The 13,547-nt window shown below is 42.5% G+C and overlaps 1 protein-coding gene across 4 annotated transcripts in view; it reads right to left on the minus strand.

The window, feature by feature from the left end:
• Window positions 1-7,860, minus strand: part of LOC139383158 (histone-lysine N-methyltransferase 2A-like) — a 42,620-nt gene extending 34,760 nt beyond the window's left edge. For all 4 annotated transcript variants that reach the window (XM_071127525.1, XM_071127524.1, XM_071127526.1 and 1 more), the window contains exon 1: window positions 7,611-7,860. In XM_071127525.1, coding sequence (XP_070983626.1) covers window positions 7,611-7,856 — 246 coding nt within the window. In that variant the 5' untranslated portion in view covers window positions 7,857-7,860. The remainder of the gene's footprint in view (window positions 1-7,610) is intronic.
• Between the last annotated feature and the right edge of the window lie 5,687 nt (window positions 7,861-13,547).

The raw sequence follows: 13,547 nt of genomic DNA on the forward strand, positions 1-13,547 counted from the left end.
TTTCACCTGCATTTTAATAAGCCATTTCACCTGCATTTTATTAAGCCATTTCACCTGCATTTTATTAAGCCATTTCACCTGCATTTTATTAAGCCATTTCACCTGCATTTTATATTTTATTAAGCCATTTCACCTGCATTTTATATTCTATTAAGCCATTTCACCTGCATTTTATATGCTATTAAACCATTTCACCTGCATTTTATATTCTATTAAACCATTTCACCTGCGTTTTTTGTTGTTGCTTCGATAGAGTGATTAGGGACGTGCAACTATACTTTTCCCTTAACAGAAAATACATTAGTGGAAAACATTCGGCAGAAAATAGCTTCGTTTTCATCAGGGGCGGCAGGTAGCCTAGTGGTTAGAGTATTGGACTAGTAACCGAAAGTTTGCAAGATCAAATCCCCGAGCTGACAAGGTAAAAATCTGTCATTCTGCCGAATGTTGTTAGGCGGTCATTGAAAATAAGAATTTGTTCTTAACGGATTCTTAACGAAATTAAATAAAAAACATGAGAACAGAAGTGCAAAGCTATTTGGCCATCAGCCACATAAGTAAACGAGCTTACAATAAAAAAGCAAATCCAATGGCCAGGATATTTCTAATGTTACCAAATTTTATTTGTCACATGCACCGAATAGACCTTAGTCAAATTCTTACTTAAAAGCCCTTTTAACCAACAAAACATTTAAGGAAAAATAAGAGTTGAGAGAATGTTTCCGGTGCAGAACAGAAGTTACAATAAGAAGCATTTAAGATCTGTGTTTACAAAACGCAGCAAGATATTTCTTAGCCATTCTTTTTTTTTTTTTTTTTTCCCCGGGTGAAAAACTAAATTCTGCATTAACAGGACCCCTGTCAATTAAGGGCTTTTTAGTAGCCTATACCTCAAAAGGAAAATTGCCCATATGCCCAACTAGATAAATGTTGCATGTAGCATATGATGGTCACAGACAGTTATAAGGCTACACAGATGTATTTAATGATGTCTATGGCACCGTTGAGCATGATATTTGTTTTTCATCACTTCCAGGAAGTCCCATCAGGTCACACATGTAGCCTTAGCAGTAGCAGTTGCTAGGCTGCCTGACATCAGCTGTGATGTCACCCACTCAGTCATGTAATCTTTGAGAGGACCTGATGGTACTCATCTCCTGACAACAGACACACACTTACTTATTTTAATTTCCTCAAATGTTTCACTCTCGCCTAATGTTGAGGTAAGGCACAGTGAACGAGGCCATCTCTAGCGATAAGAGTTACCTGAAGGCAATAATTCCAAAGCTACGCAGACAGACCATTGCTTGCCAATTGGGGTTTTAGGCTGGGTTTCTGTACAGCACTTTGAGATATCAGCTGATGTACGAAGGGCTATATAAAATACATTTGATTTGATTTACTTTTGACCAGGGCCCATAGGGCTCTGGTCAAAAGTGGCACACTAGATAGGGAATAGGGTGCCATATGGTTCCCTTGTCTACAAGTATACATGATGATGGTGGACCTAATCAGTGCAGTCTCTACAGTGGGGTGTGGGATGTTTTATATCAGGATATAAAACGAGTCACTCATATGACCAGGAAGTGTGTCCTTGGATTGATTCAATTAAAGATCTGCTCAATTGGAATTGGACAGAAATTGAATATTATTCGGTCTCCAGGACCCTCCATTTGTAATTACATCTGGGACACAGGATGAGTGTGTAACAGTAATTATAGATAAAACAGGAAGCAGACAGAGTCAATGTCCTCCAACACCAAGGTGGGACCCCGCTCATCAACCGCAAAATGACTAAGTTTAACAGCAAACTTCAATTTATATAGCACAAGTATTGTTGTTTATGACTGTCAGTACTACAGACCATTAGACTTGGGCAACTGGGCAAGTTGAGAGGCCAAAGATATCTCATACATGCAGGTCAGACACATAGGCCTTAGATGCCCACCTTTGCATGCCACCGTAGCGAGGCCTTAACCCAACTAGCCACAGTCCATAAAGCATCCCCAGCCAACCAACCCCGCAGGGCTGGTGAGATGATTAATATCTCAGAGTTCCTCTGGAAGTCTTTAGTGTCACTTCTCGTGCCAGAGGGGTAGGGGTGTGTCATTTCATAATCTTTATTTATAGCAGAATATGGGGCTGCAGTTTAAGTCCCTTCGGCCCCATTTGTAGAGCAGCTGCTGTCGAGGAGTCCACACTAGTCTTAACTCCAACCTGAATAGCACTGCCAACTTGTTAACGTCCCATATACTATTAATATTGTGATCAGACAACATTCAGTCAGCAGCAATTTCATTTGGAATACAGCCTAGATTTTTGGTGATGACGACAAGTGTCGATAATTTGCAATATTTTAGCAGTCGCTAATTTTGTTAATCATGTTGCCCTCTGATACCAGAAACTTTCAATCTAGCCAGCTCTTACTTCAACTCTGACACTCTGTGCTAGAGTTCATACAGGCAGCATCTCTCAGAATCTTCTCATGCAAGTTGCTATAGGTGTTGGTTGGAGAGTGCTAAGGGGGCGGAACGTGACACAGAACGGAACGCGAGTAGCTCGATGACATCACACACACACTCCTCCCTCCACGTGAACCACACCGCAAGATGTAAACAGAGCCAAAACAGGAGGGGGAAGGAGGATGGGCAGAAAAGCATGGTGTGTGAAGGGGGAGCAGCATCTTGACCACCTGGTACAGCAACTGAGCCTGTGCATGCTTCCAGGGGGACTGCGAGCATGAAAAGGGGATGAACACGCTCGCACAGACGCAATCAAAATCCCAATCTAAACAAGCCTCCCCCACACACACACACACACACCTCTCACTCCCCCATGCAGCCAGCCATGCGCGAGAGACGTACAAACTCGCTCCATGCCCACGGGCAGGCCGGGGAGAGCAGTGTGCTGCAAAACCAAAAGGGCCTATGGGCTCGCTAGGACAGGGGTGGCAGGTAGCCTAGCGGTTAAGAACATTGGGCCAGTAACCAAAAGGTAGCTCCCCAAGCCGACTAGGTGAAAAATCTGTCTATGTGCTCTTGAGCAAGTCCTTAATTGCTCCTGTAAGTTGCTCTGGAGCATCTACTAAATTAATCAAATGTAAAGTGTAGTAAACAAAGAAGCAGGCCAGGGAGAGAAAGGGGATGAAACCTAGTCAGAAGAAGGTGACAAGAAAAGCTTGTGTAGTGTACTCAAACTGTCCATATTTTTTTACCCCCTGCTTCCTTTTGTTTCCCCATCCACAACATGCAAATTTTAACCTACACTACCACATCATGCATTGCCAAGCTTTTCCTCATAGATTAGTTCAGACAGAGCAACAGGTCCGACTCATAGCGGAGATGTTCATGTTTCGGTCTGCTAGTTGGGCCTGTCCCCTGCAAGCGCAGAACCATCAGACCGGATGTAGAAGTGGTTTGAGGTATTCTGCTATGCATCACTAGTACGTGGGTGTATATTTGGCGAGGTGAGAAGCCCAATTATGATTGTTCTATAAAAATCAGATGATAACCTGAAAAAAATAAAACCCCAGTTAGTGATGTTCAGCTAAATGTTTATTAAAATGTATTTGCCTAGTTTCAAAAATTTAATTTCAACGATAATTTTAAAGACCAGGCAAAGAAGAAAGGTCCCTGTAGTAGCTCCCTTTAAAAAGCAAGGTAAATAAGAGTCACAGACAGCTGCTCTGCTCATCAGGGCTGCTGATCCACACACACTCCCTGTAACCTCCACATCAAGTAGAAAAACTATTCATTAACTCTCAGCCCTGGGATATTTAAAAGCGGTAGAAATCAGCTCCAAACATCCAGGGATTCTAAATGTCTAGAGAACCTCAAGTCCCCTTTAAATACAAGCACTGTTAAGTTAGTTTTAACTTTGATGCTTTCCTCATAATTCAAAACAATTCATGCGGTATAATCTTGTGAGACATCTGCCTTTTGCCTGTCCTTGTATATCAGGTGATGTACATCAGACTGTCCTTGTACATCACTGCACTAACCTGGGACTGTGATGTTTAAACCCAAGTCAGTGGCGAGAGACATCAGAAAAAAAATATGTATGCCGAGATAAAATGTGCAAAGAAAGTCTCGAAATTGTGAATGTGGTCAGGGAATAAGGTCACGATCACAGGGAGAACTCAATCTGTTTATTTAACAATTGAGATTGATGCAATGAATGTCGGGCAGAATAAAAACGGCATGATATTTTGTACTTCACAACTGTATTATTTAATGTAGACTATAAGACTAAATCCAACCAAAAACCAATTAATAAAAAAAATGGCCTGGAGCTGGGTATGGACAAATTGGCCTAATGATCATATTCTCATGATAGTAATTTGGAGCAGCCAAATTAAGGGCTAGAGGCTTCACTCCGATTTACATTCGATACTCCATCCCTCCTTTGAACTTCAATTGGGGAGATCATACTGTATATGCCCTTCCGGTGACACATTCCTACTAACAGGCCACTGGGGAATTCCTCTCAGGTGGCTCTGGCCAATGACTCACAATGGTGGGCCTCTGAAGAATTTGACAAACTCAAGAAAGAAGAGGAATTCTGAGTGTCCCACAAAAAACGTGATATTAGTCTCTCTCGGGTGCCAAAACACTAGGTAAAAAAAAAAAAAAACATTGGTTCACATTTGCCCACACACACACTGACAAGGAGATGGATCGATGGCTCATGTTCCCAACACCTCACTCCCACGGGGCAGGGAGAGGCAGCTCCAACCGGCACCCTAATAAAAACAAAGATGAGGACAAACCTCCTGCGAGGTGGAATAAGGGACATAAAGTCTGGGGGACCAGCCCCAAACAGACACACAATTGACGGCTTTCTCACAGCTCTGAAAGCAGAGGCAAAAATCCTTTGGTCGCCTGCTAGAGCAGAATAAAGCCGTGGATGGGAGGGCCTGTGACTAATTCTCCTCCCAGCATAGTCCCTGGGGGAGGAAGCTTCGCTCGTCCCCTTTGATATCCGTGCCTGTGCTCTTTCAGCCGTCTGCACTTCATGAAAGCTGGAATAAAAGCAGACAAAGCTCTGCCATATAAATAGGGCAAACACCTGCTGGACCCCTTCCTCCAAACACAAAATTTAGCAAAAACCAGTGGGGCAAAGTATTCCCTCTGATAACATCTATTCAGCTGCACTTGTGTGAGGGATTGACATCGGTCTTAATCTGAGCCAAGAGAGAGACTGGTTCAATTCCAAGACAAAACGACAGCGAGACTGATTTTTTTGGGGGGAGGGCAAACAAATGTCCCCAAAAATACAACTATGACAAATGGGCGCTTAAATAAACAACCATCATTTGACTGGATCAATAAAATAAATTGTTTTTTTAACAGTAAATTCAATAGCCTACAAACGCTGCCATTTGAACAACAATGGTCTACAAGCCCTCTTTTGAGGGATTCCAAAAGGCTTGGCTAATATATTCCAAAGTGGCAGCTGTCAGAAGAAAAGTTGAGCTCAGACAGCCCCTGTGTGGCTGAAGTGGATACGGGTCTGCCTGGAAGGAGGGGCTCAGCGTCCGGCTGCTCTGTGAGCTCAGCATGCTGTGATGAGCCAGAACAATCCTGCCCAGGCGCAACATCCACTCTGAATGAAATCACAACTCTGTGTCTACAACTTCCACGAGCGACAAGTTCCACTGGGATTTTGGCCCTGTCCCACCGCATCCCAGATAGTGCGGTTCCCCCCCTCTTTGTGTGTCTTGGGATAGAGGGAGCGGGACATGTTAATCCCCCTTCCTAAAAAGTGTTAGCCCAGGCAGGGGGACTCATTTTTTACATCAAAGTAAATTACATTAACCTTTCTGGTAATCTACTAGTGATGGTACGATGTGTACACACACACAGGACAGAATAGGCGTTTCCAGTTTCACAATAGGTCTTATGATAAATGGCTCATTGAAATCACACACATGAGTAATGGACTGGAGAACACTCAGAATATGATCTAAACATCAAATCTGAATAACACCAATATGTACTCTAATATAACAGTACGTCTTACAACGTTGATAAAGTGGTGAGTTAACCTCCGTGTCCCGATCTACAACACTAGGGTCTACACTTTATTCATGAAAAAATAAAGATGGTAGTGCGCTAAACCGAACGCACCCCCACAATCACAAGGTCCGTCAAAAAGGCTCCTTATTGTAGCTTGCGAGCTCACAGTACTAGAAAGATTACATTTGGAGTAACACGCATCAAACATACATGATACTGGCGAATCCTTCAGGGCACCAACAATTGTAGTTCGCTAGCACGTCATCATATGTCCACAATTCCGACATTATTTTGGTACTACGCACTGTGTGTAGAGGGGGGTCGGGGGGAAACATGTCCACCTCCCATTTTCCTATGTATCAGCGATAGCTAGTTACGCGTAGTAAGTGCGTAGCGTGGTAGAGGTTCATGAGCTAAACACTTAGCCAAAATGTGCGAGTTCTACTACAACCTAAATCCATCACCTAGCGAGCTAAACAGACCATTAGTCAAACCCAAATCGCTAATAACGTCGTTTCCAACTAGCGCCTAGCAACTTTAGATGCGTGGATCAAGGCAGTAAGATGAATACATGTTAGCTAGCTGATCATTTAGGCAAGGTAAATAGCCTCGTTCTAAGGTTAGCCAACATTAGCATTATGCACTGACACCTCGCAGCAAGCTAGTGACAACCGTAGCTTCTTGAACGTGTCAATATCGGCGTTTAATGCTAAGCTAACTAACGCGTAACGTTACCACGCTAGGGCAATTCAAACGAGGTGGGTATAAATGACGTTAGCTAGCCAGGTGCCTTAGCAAGTATCAAAAACATTAAGTTCAGGTTCCTTGTCCTCCCCAAGTTGACATGTTTTGTTTTCAAACAGGAGCCTCGCTCGCTAACCGGGAGGTCACATGCGACTGTAAGTCAATGTAACACTAACATCACAGACAGTTAAAAAAAACGGAGATAACGTTAGCTAAATAACGATGAAGTTAAAGCTGTTAAGCTAGTTATACTGTAGCAAACTGGCTCGTAAGACCTAATACTGAAATCTGAAGAGTTGATTGTGATATATGATGCTCTCTCTCTACAAGTCACCACCCCACAATTAAGCCAACGAACGATGGCTTAGCTTTGGATCCCATCCTTCAATTTTCGCTTCTGTGGCAATATTGGACAACCAGAGAGTCAATTTATTCACTTTGGCCAAAGTGTGGCTAGAAAGAGAGCAGGCTACTTTTAACTCTTTGCAACATCAGCACCGTTAGTGCTTCTCGGCTAACTAACGTTACTAATCCTGCACGGGCATCCTTGTTGTGACTTGTGTGGTTCATCACTGTAAAAGGGGTAGTAACAGCAGCACATGGATTGAAGCATGTTGATGGGCTTGATACCCAGTGAGGGGATGAAGGCCAAACAAAAAGTTGGCTTATTGGCGTTGACAAGTTAGGTCACACTCCTAACACCGCATACAGAGGCAGCATCATCCAACTCCTTGGTACTAACGTTACTGTTTAACATTGCTAGCGAGTGTGGGCACTTAAATGTTACCTTCCTCCTTGAAGCTATTTAACGCTAACAACCAACCACAATCAAGTTGGTGTTTCGCTTACCTCCCCGCTGCTTGAACCACTCGACTCCCCCAAAACATCCCGAAATGTCTGCAGGTTGCAACCGATAGCAGATGAGACCTGTAACGCTGCATCAAAGCCGGGCCCGAGCCCAGCCGTGTTCGGGTGGGTCCCAGTGCCACTTCGGAGGGAGGCCGTGACCCGGATTCGGCCCGCTCTCCTCCCGGTGCCTAAGTTGCTGCTCCCTCCGGGCCGAGCGGGGAACCGCCACCGACAGCTGTGCGCCATTTTACACTATGCCTGTCTGCCCTAAGATCAGAGAACTCAGTGGGCGTGGCCCTGAACCAGCATTTCGCATAACCCCCAGCCACTCACCAACGTGAAAAACATCCGTAACCATGTTGCGGGGTGGGCATAAAGTGGCCCCGAATACGCATTTCTTCAATGTTCCTAGTCAATGAGTTTATAGCCAAAGCTTAACTAAACACGTTCCAGGGCCGTGCCGGAAAAACACATAACAGTTCTAAACTACCGACGCTTGATCAATCTCAAAAATCGGATTAAATTACTGAATACTTATTGACTCAAGACATTTCGGCTCATTAATTTGTAAAAAAAAATGCCACTTTGACATTATGGGGTATTGTGTGTAGACTAGTGGCACCATTTTTTTTAAATTCATTTTAAATTGAGGCTGTAACAACAAAATATGGAAAAATTCAAGGGGTGTGAATACTTTCTGAAGGCAAAGTTTAACTAAACACGTTCCAGGGCCGTGCCGAAAAAACACATATAACAGTTCTAAACTACTGACGCTTGATCCATCTCAAAAATCGGATTAAATATTGAATATTTATTGACTCAAGACATTTCGGCTCATTAATTTGTTAAATAAATAAATAAAAGCCACTAAAGAGAACAGTCGATGTCAAATATTCAGTAGGGATTTCATCATAACCAATACAATGAATAATCAATCCAGTCAATGTATTTGTTCATAATAGAAAAGTCCACAATATTTTCGAAAGAGGTGCCATACTTACCATACCTGGCAAATAACTAGAAACAAAGGGGCAATTGCAACGAACAACAAATTATATGGTTTAAAATCATATCCAACAAATCAACAGGGTTCAATTAATCTCGCCTGGGCGCCCGTGTAGGCTGTTTTGACCGGCTAAAAGTTTATTGCGTTCAATTTGGAACCGGCCTGCCTCCTGGGCCTGAGCCAGATGCCCCTGTCAGACTTGTACCTTAAACATGGTTGCTTTTGACCAATAAACATTCTTGGCATACAGTGGCAAGAAAAAGTATGTGAACCCTTTGGAAATACGTGGATTTCTGCACAAATTGGTCATACATTTTGAACTGATCATCTAGGTCACAACAATATACAAACAGTCTGCTTATACTAATAACACTCAAACAATTATACGTTTCATGTCTTTATTGAACACACAGTGTAAACATTCACAGTTTAGGGTGGAAAAAGTGTGAACCCTTGGATTTAATAACTGGTTGACCTTCCTTTGGCAGCAATCACCTCAATCAAATGTTTTCCGTAGTTGCGGATCAGACCTGCACAATGGTCAGGAGGAAATTTGGGCCATTTCTATTTACAAAACTGTTTCAGTTCAGCAATATTCTTGGGCTGTCTGGTGTGAACTGTTCTCTTGGTCATGCCACAGCATCTCAATCAGGTTGAGGTCAGGACTCTGACTGGGCAACTCCAGAAGGCTTATTTTCTCCTGTTGAAGACATTCTGTTTCGGGTCGTTGTCCTGTTGCATCACCCAACTTCTGTTGAACTTCAATTGGCAGACATATAGCCTTACATTCTCCATCAGGTTGAGGTCAGGACTCTGACTGGGCAACTCCAGAAGGCTTATTTTCTCCTGTTGAAGACATTCTGTTTCGGGTCGTTGTCCTGTTGCATCACCCAACTTCTGTTGAACTTCAATTGGCAGACAGATAGCCTAACATTCTCCATCAAAATGTCTTGATAAACTTGGGAATGCTGTGCTCTTGCAGTCATCTTTGCAGGACAACCACTCCTAGGGAGAGTAGCACCAGTGCTGAACTTTCTCCATTTATAGACCATTTGTCTTACTGTGGACTGATGAACATCAATGCTTTTAGAGATACTTTTGTAACCCTTTCCAGCTTTATGCAAGTCAACAATTCTAAATCTTAGGTCTTCTGAGAGCTCTTTTGTTTGAGGCATGGTTCACAATGCTTCTTGTGAATAGCAAGCTCAAATTTTGTGAGTGTTTTTTATAGGGCAAGGCAGTTCTAACCAACATCCCGAATCTTGTCTCATTGATTGGACTCCAGGTTAGCTGACTCCTGACTCCAATTAGCTTTTAGAGAAGCCATTAGCCTAGGGATTCACATACTTTTTCCAATCTACATTGTGAATGTTTAAATGATGTATTCAATATCGACAAGAAAAACTAATAACACAAATTATTGTATTTAAGCACACAATGTTTGTCTTTTGTTGTGACTTAGATGATCAGATCAAATTTGATGACCAATTTATGCAGAAATCCGGATAATTCCAAAGGGTTCACATATTTTTTCTTGCCACTGTAAATGCATATAAATCAGTGAAGGATATTCATATTGCAACACAATTTGGTACACATGATGCTAACACTGTCAGATCTGACAATTGGCACACATGCTCAGGGATATGCCACGCGATATCTCAGACACCACTGGCCCCATTTTGACGAAACTTGGGTGAATGAAGGGATTTGGCATAGAGATTCGTCATCTACAAAATTACACTGTTTGGCCCAATGGGTGCACTACATCATTTGTGGGGGTGACATGTTAACTGTTGCCTTGTAAAGTTTGATATGATCTTACACCACTTAAAATTGAAATCACCCCCTGATACTGTTTGCTAAAACCTGAAAGTGACCCGCAACGTTCAGTGTTGATTTCCCATAGGGCCTCAGAAAATGGTTAAAACCAAGGTAATAGTGATCTTTGTAAAATTACACAAGACTCATGATAAACTGAGTAATTTGGTTGGTCAAGTACACGCTTCAACACACTTTTTTTATTGGTCGACATTTGTTTTCTATTCCAATTTTTGTACAGATACCGTCGAACAATGAAAAAGTGTGTGTAGAAGTGTGTATTAGAACAACCAAATCACTAAATGGCTGTACTTAGCTACTCGGAACAAAATTATAAACGCAACATGCAACAATTTCAAAGATTTGATTACTTTACAGTTCATATAAGAGAATCACTCAATTGAATCAAATTCATTAGGCCCTAATCTATGGATTTCACATGACTGGGAATACAGATATGCATCTGTTGGTCACAGATACAGTGCCTTGCGAAAGTATTCGGCCCCCTTGAACTTTGCGACCTTTTGCCACATTTCAGGCTTCAAACATAAAGATATAAAACTGTTTTTTTGTGAAGAATCAACAACAAGTGGGACACAATCATGAAGTGGAACGACATTTATTGGATATTTCAAACTTTTTTAACAAATCAAAAACTGAAAAATTGGGCGTGCAAAATTATTCAGCCCCTTTACTTTCAGTGCAGCAAACTCTCTCCAGAAGTTCAGTGAGGATCTCTGAATGATCCAATGTTGACCTAAATGACTAATGATGATAAATACAATCCACCTGTGTGTAATCAAGTCTCCGTATAAATGCACCTGCACTGTGATAGTCTCAGAGGTCCGTTAAAAGCGCAGAGAGCATCATGAAGAACAAGGAACACACCAGGCAGGTCCGATATACTGTTGTGAAGAAGTTTAAAGCCGGATTTGGATACAAAAAGATTTCCCAAGCTTTAAATATCCCAAGGAGCACTGTGCAAGCGATAATATTGAAATGGAAGGAGTATCAGACCACTGCAAATCTACCAATACCTGCCGGTCCCTCTAAACTTTCAGCTCATACAAGGAGAAGACTGATCAGAGATGCAGCCAAGAGGCCCATGATCACTCTGGATGAACTGCAGAGATCTACAGCTGAGGTGGGAGACTCTGTCCATAGGACAACAATCAGTCGTATATTGCACAAATCTGGCCTTTATGGAAGAGTGGCAAGAAGAAAGCCATTTCTTAAAGATATCCATAAAAAGTGTTGTTTAAAGTTTGCCACAAGCCACCTGGGAGACACACCAAACATGTGGAAGAAGGTGCTCTGGTCAGATGAAACCAAAATTGAACTTTTTGGCAACAATGCAAAACGTTATGTTTGGCGTAAAAGCAACACAGCTCATCACCCTGAACACACCATCCCCACTGTCAAACATGGTGGTGGCAGCATCATGGTTTGGGCCTGCTTTTCTTCAGCAGGGACAGGGAAGATGGTTAAAATTGATGGGAAGATGGATGGAGCCAAATACAGGACCATTCTGGAAGAAAACCTGATGGAGTCTGCAAAAGACCTGAGACTGGGACGGAGATTTGTCTTCCAACAAGACAATGATCCAAAACATAAAGCAAATCTACAATGGAATAGTTCAAAAATAAACATATCCAGGTGTTAGAATGGCCAAGTCAAAGTCCAGACCTGAATCCAATCGAGAATCTGTGGAAAGAACTGAAAACTGCTGTTCACAAATGCTCTCCATCCAACCTCACTGAGCTTGAGCTGTTTTGCAAGGAGGAATGGGAAAAAATGTCAGTCTCTCGATGTGAAAAACTGATAGAGACATACCCCAAGCGACTTACAGCTGTAATCGCAGCAAAAGGTGGCGCTATAAAGTATTAACTTAAGGGGGCTGAATAATTTTGCACGGCCAATTTTTCAGTTTTCGATTTGTTAAAAAAGTTTGAAATATCCAATAAATGTCGTTCCACTTCATGATTGTGTCCCACTTGTTGTTGATTCTTCACAAAAAAATACAGTTTTATATCTTTATGTTTGAAGCCTGAAATGTGGCAAAAGGTCGCAAAGTTCAAGGGGGCCGAATACTTTTGCAAGGCACTGTACCTTACAAAAAAGGTAGGAGCGTGGATCAGAAAACCAGTCAGTATCTAGTGTGACCACCATTTGCTTCATGCAGCGTGGCATATCTCATTTGCATAAGAGTTGATCAGGCTGTCGATTGTGGCCTGTGGAATGTTGTCCCACTCCTCTTAAATGGCTGTGCCATGTTGCTGTATGATGTTGCTGTATATTGTCAGGAACTGGAACACTCTGACGTACACGTCAATCCAGAGCATTCCAAACATGCTCAATGGGTGACATTTCTGGTGAGTATGCAGGTCAGGGAAGAACTGGGACATATTCAGCTTACAGGAACTGTGTACAAATCCTAGCAACATGGGGCTGTGCATTATCATGCTAAAACATGTTGATAATGGCGAATTAATGGCACAGCGATGTGCCTTCAAATTGCCATTGATAAAATGCAATTGTGTTTATTGTCCTTAGCTTATGCCTACCCATACCATAAAGCACTCTGTTCACAACATTGACATAAGCAAACCGCTCGCCTGCACACTGCCATACAAGCAGTCTGCCATCTGCCCGGTAGAGTTGAAACCGGGATTTATCTCTCCAGCGTGCCAGTGGCCATCTAAGTCGGTTATGACACCGAACTGCAGTCAGGTCAAGACCCTGGTGAGGATGACGAGCACGCAGATGAGTTTCCCTGAGATGGTTTCTGACAGTTTGTGAAGAAATTCTTCAGTTGGTCAAACCCACAGTTTCATCAGCTGTCCTGGTGGCTTTATCTCTGATGACTCCCTAGGAGAAGAACCTGGATGTGGAGGTCCTGGGCTGGCATGGTAACACATGGTCTGCGGTCGAGACCGGTTGGACGTACTTCCAAATTTTCTAAAACAACGTTTTAGAGAAGTAGTAGAGAAATGAACATTCAAAAGGAGAAATGCTCACTAACAGGGATGTTAACAAATTTGTGCACAACATTTGAGGGAAATACGCTTTTTGTGCATATGGACAATTTCTGGGATCTTCAATTTTAGCTC

Source organism: Oncorhynchus clarkii, chromosome 24 (assembly GCF_045791955.1).
Source record: "Oncorhynchus clarkii lewisi isolate Uvic-CL-2024 chromosome 24, UVic_Ocla_1.0, whole genome shotgun sequence".
NCBI lineage: Eukaryota > Metazoa > Chordata > Actinopteri > Salmoniformes > Salmonidae > Oncorhynchus > Oncorhynchus clarkii.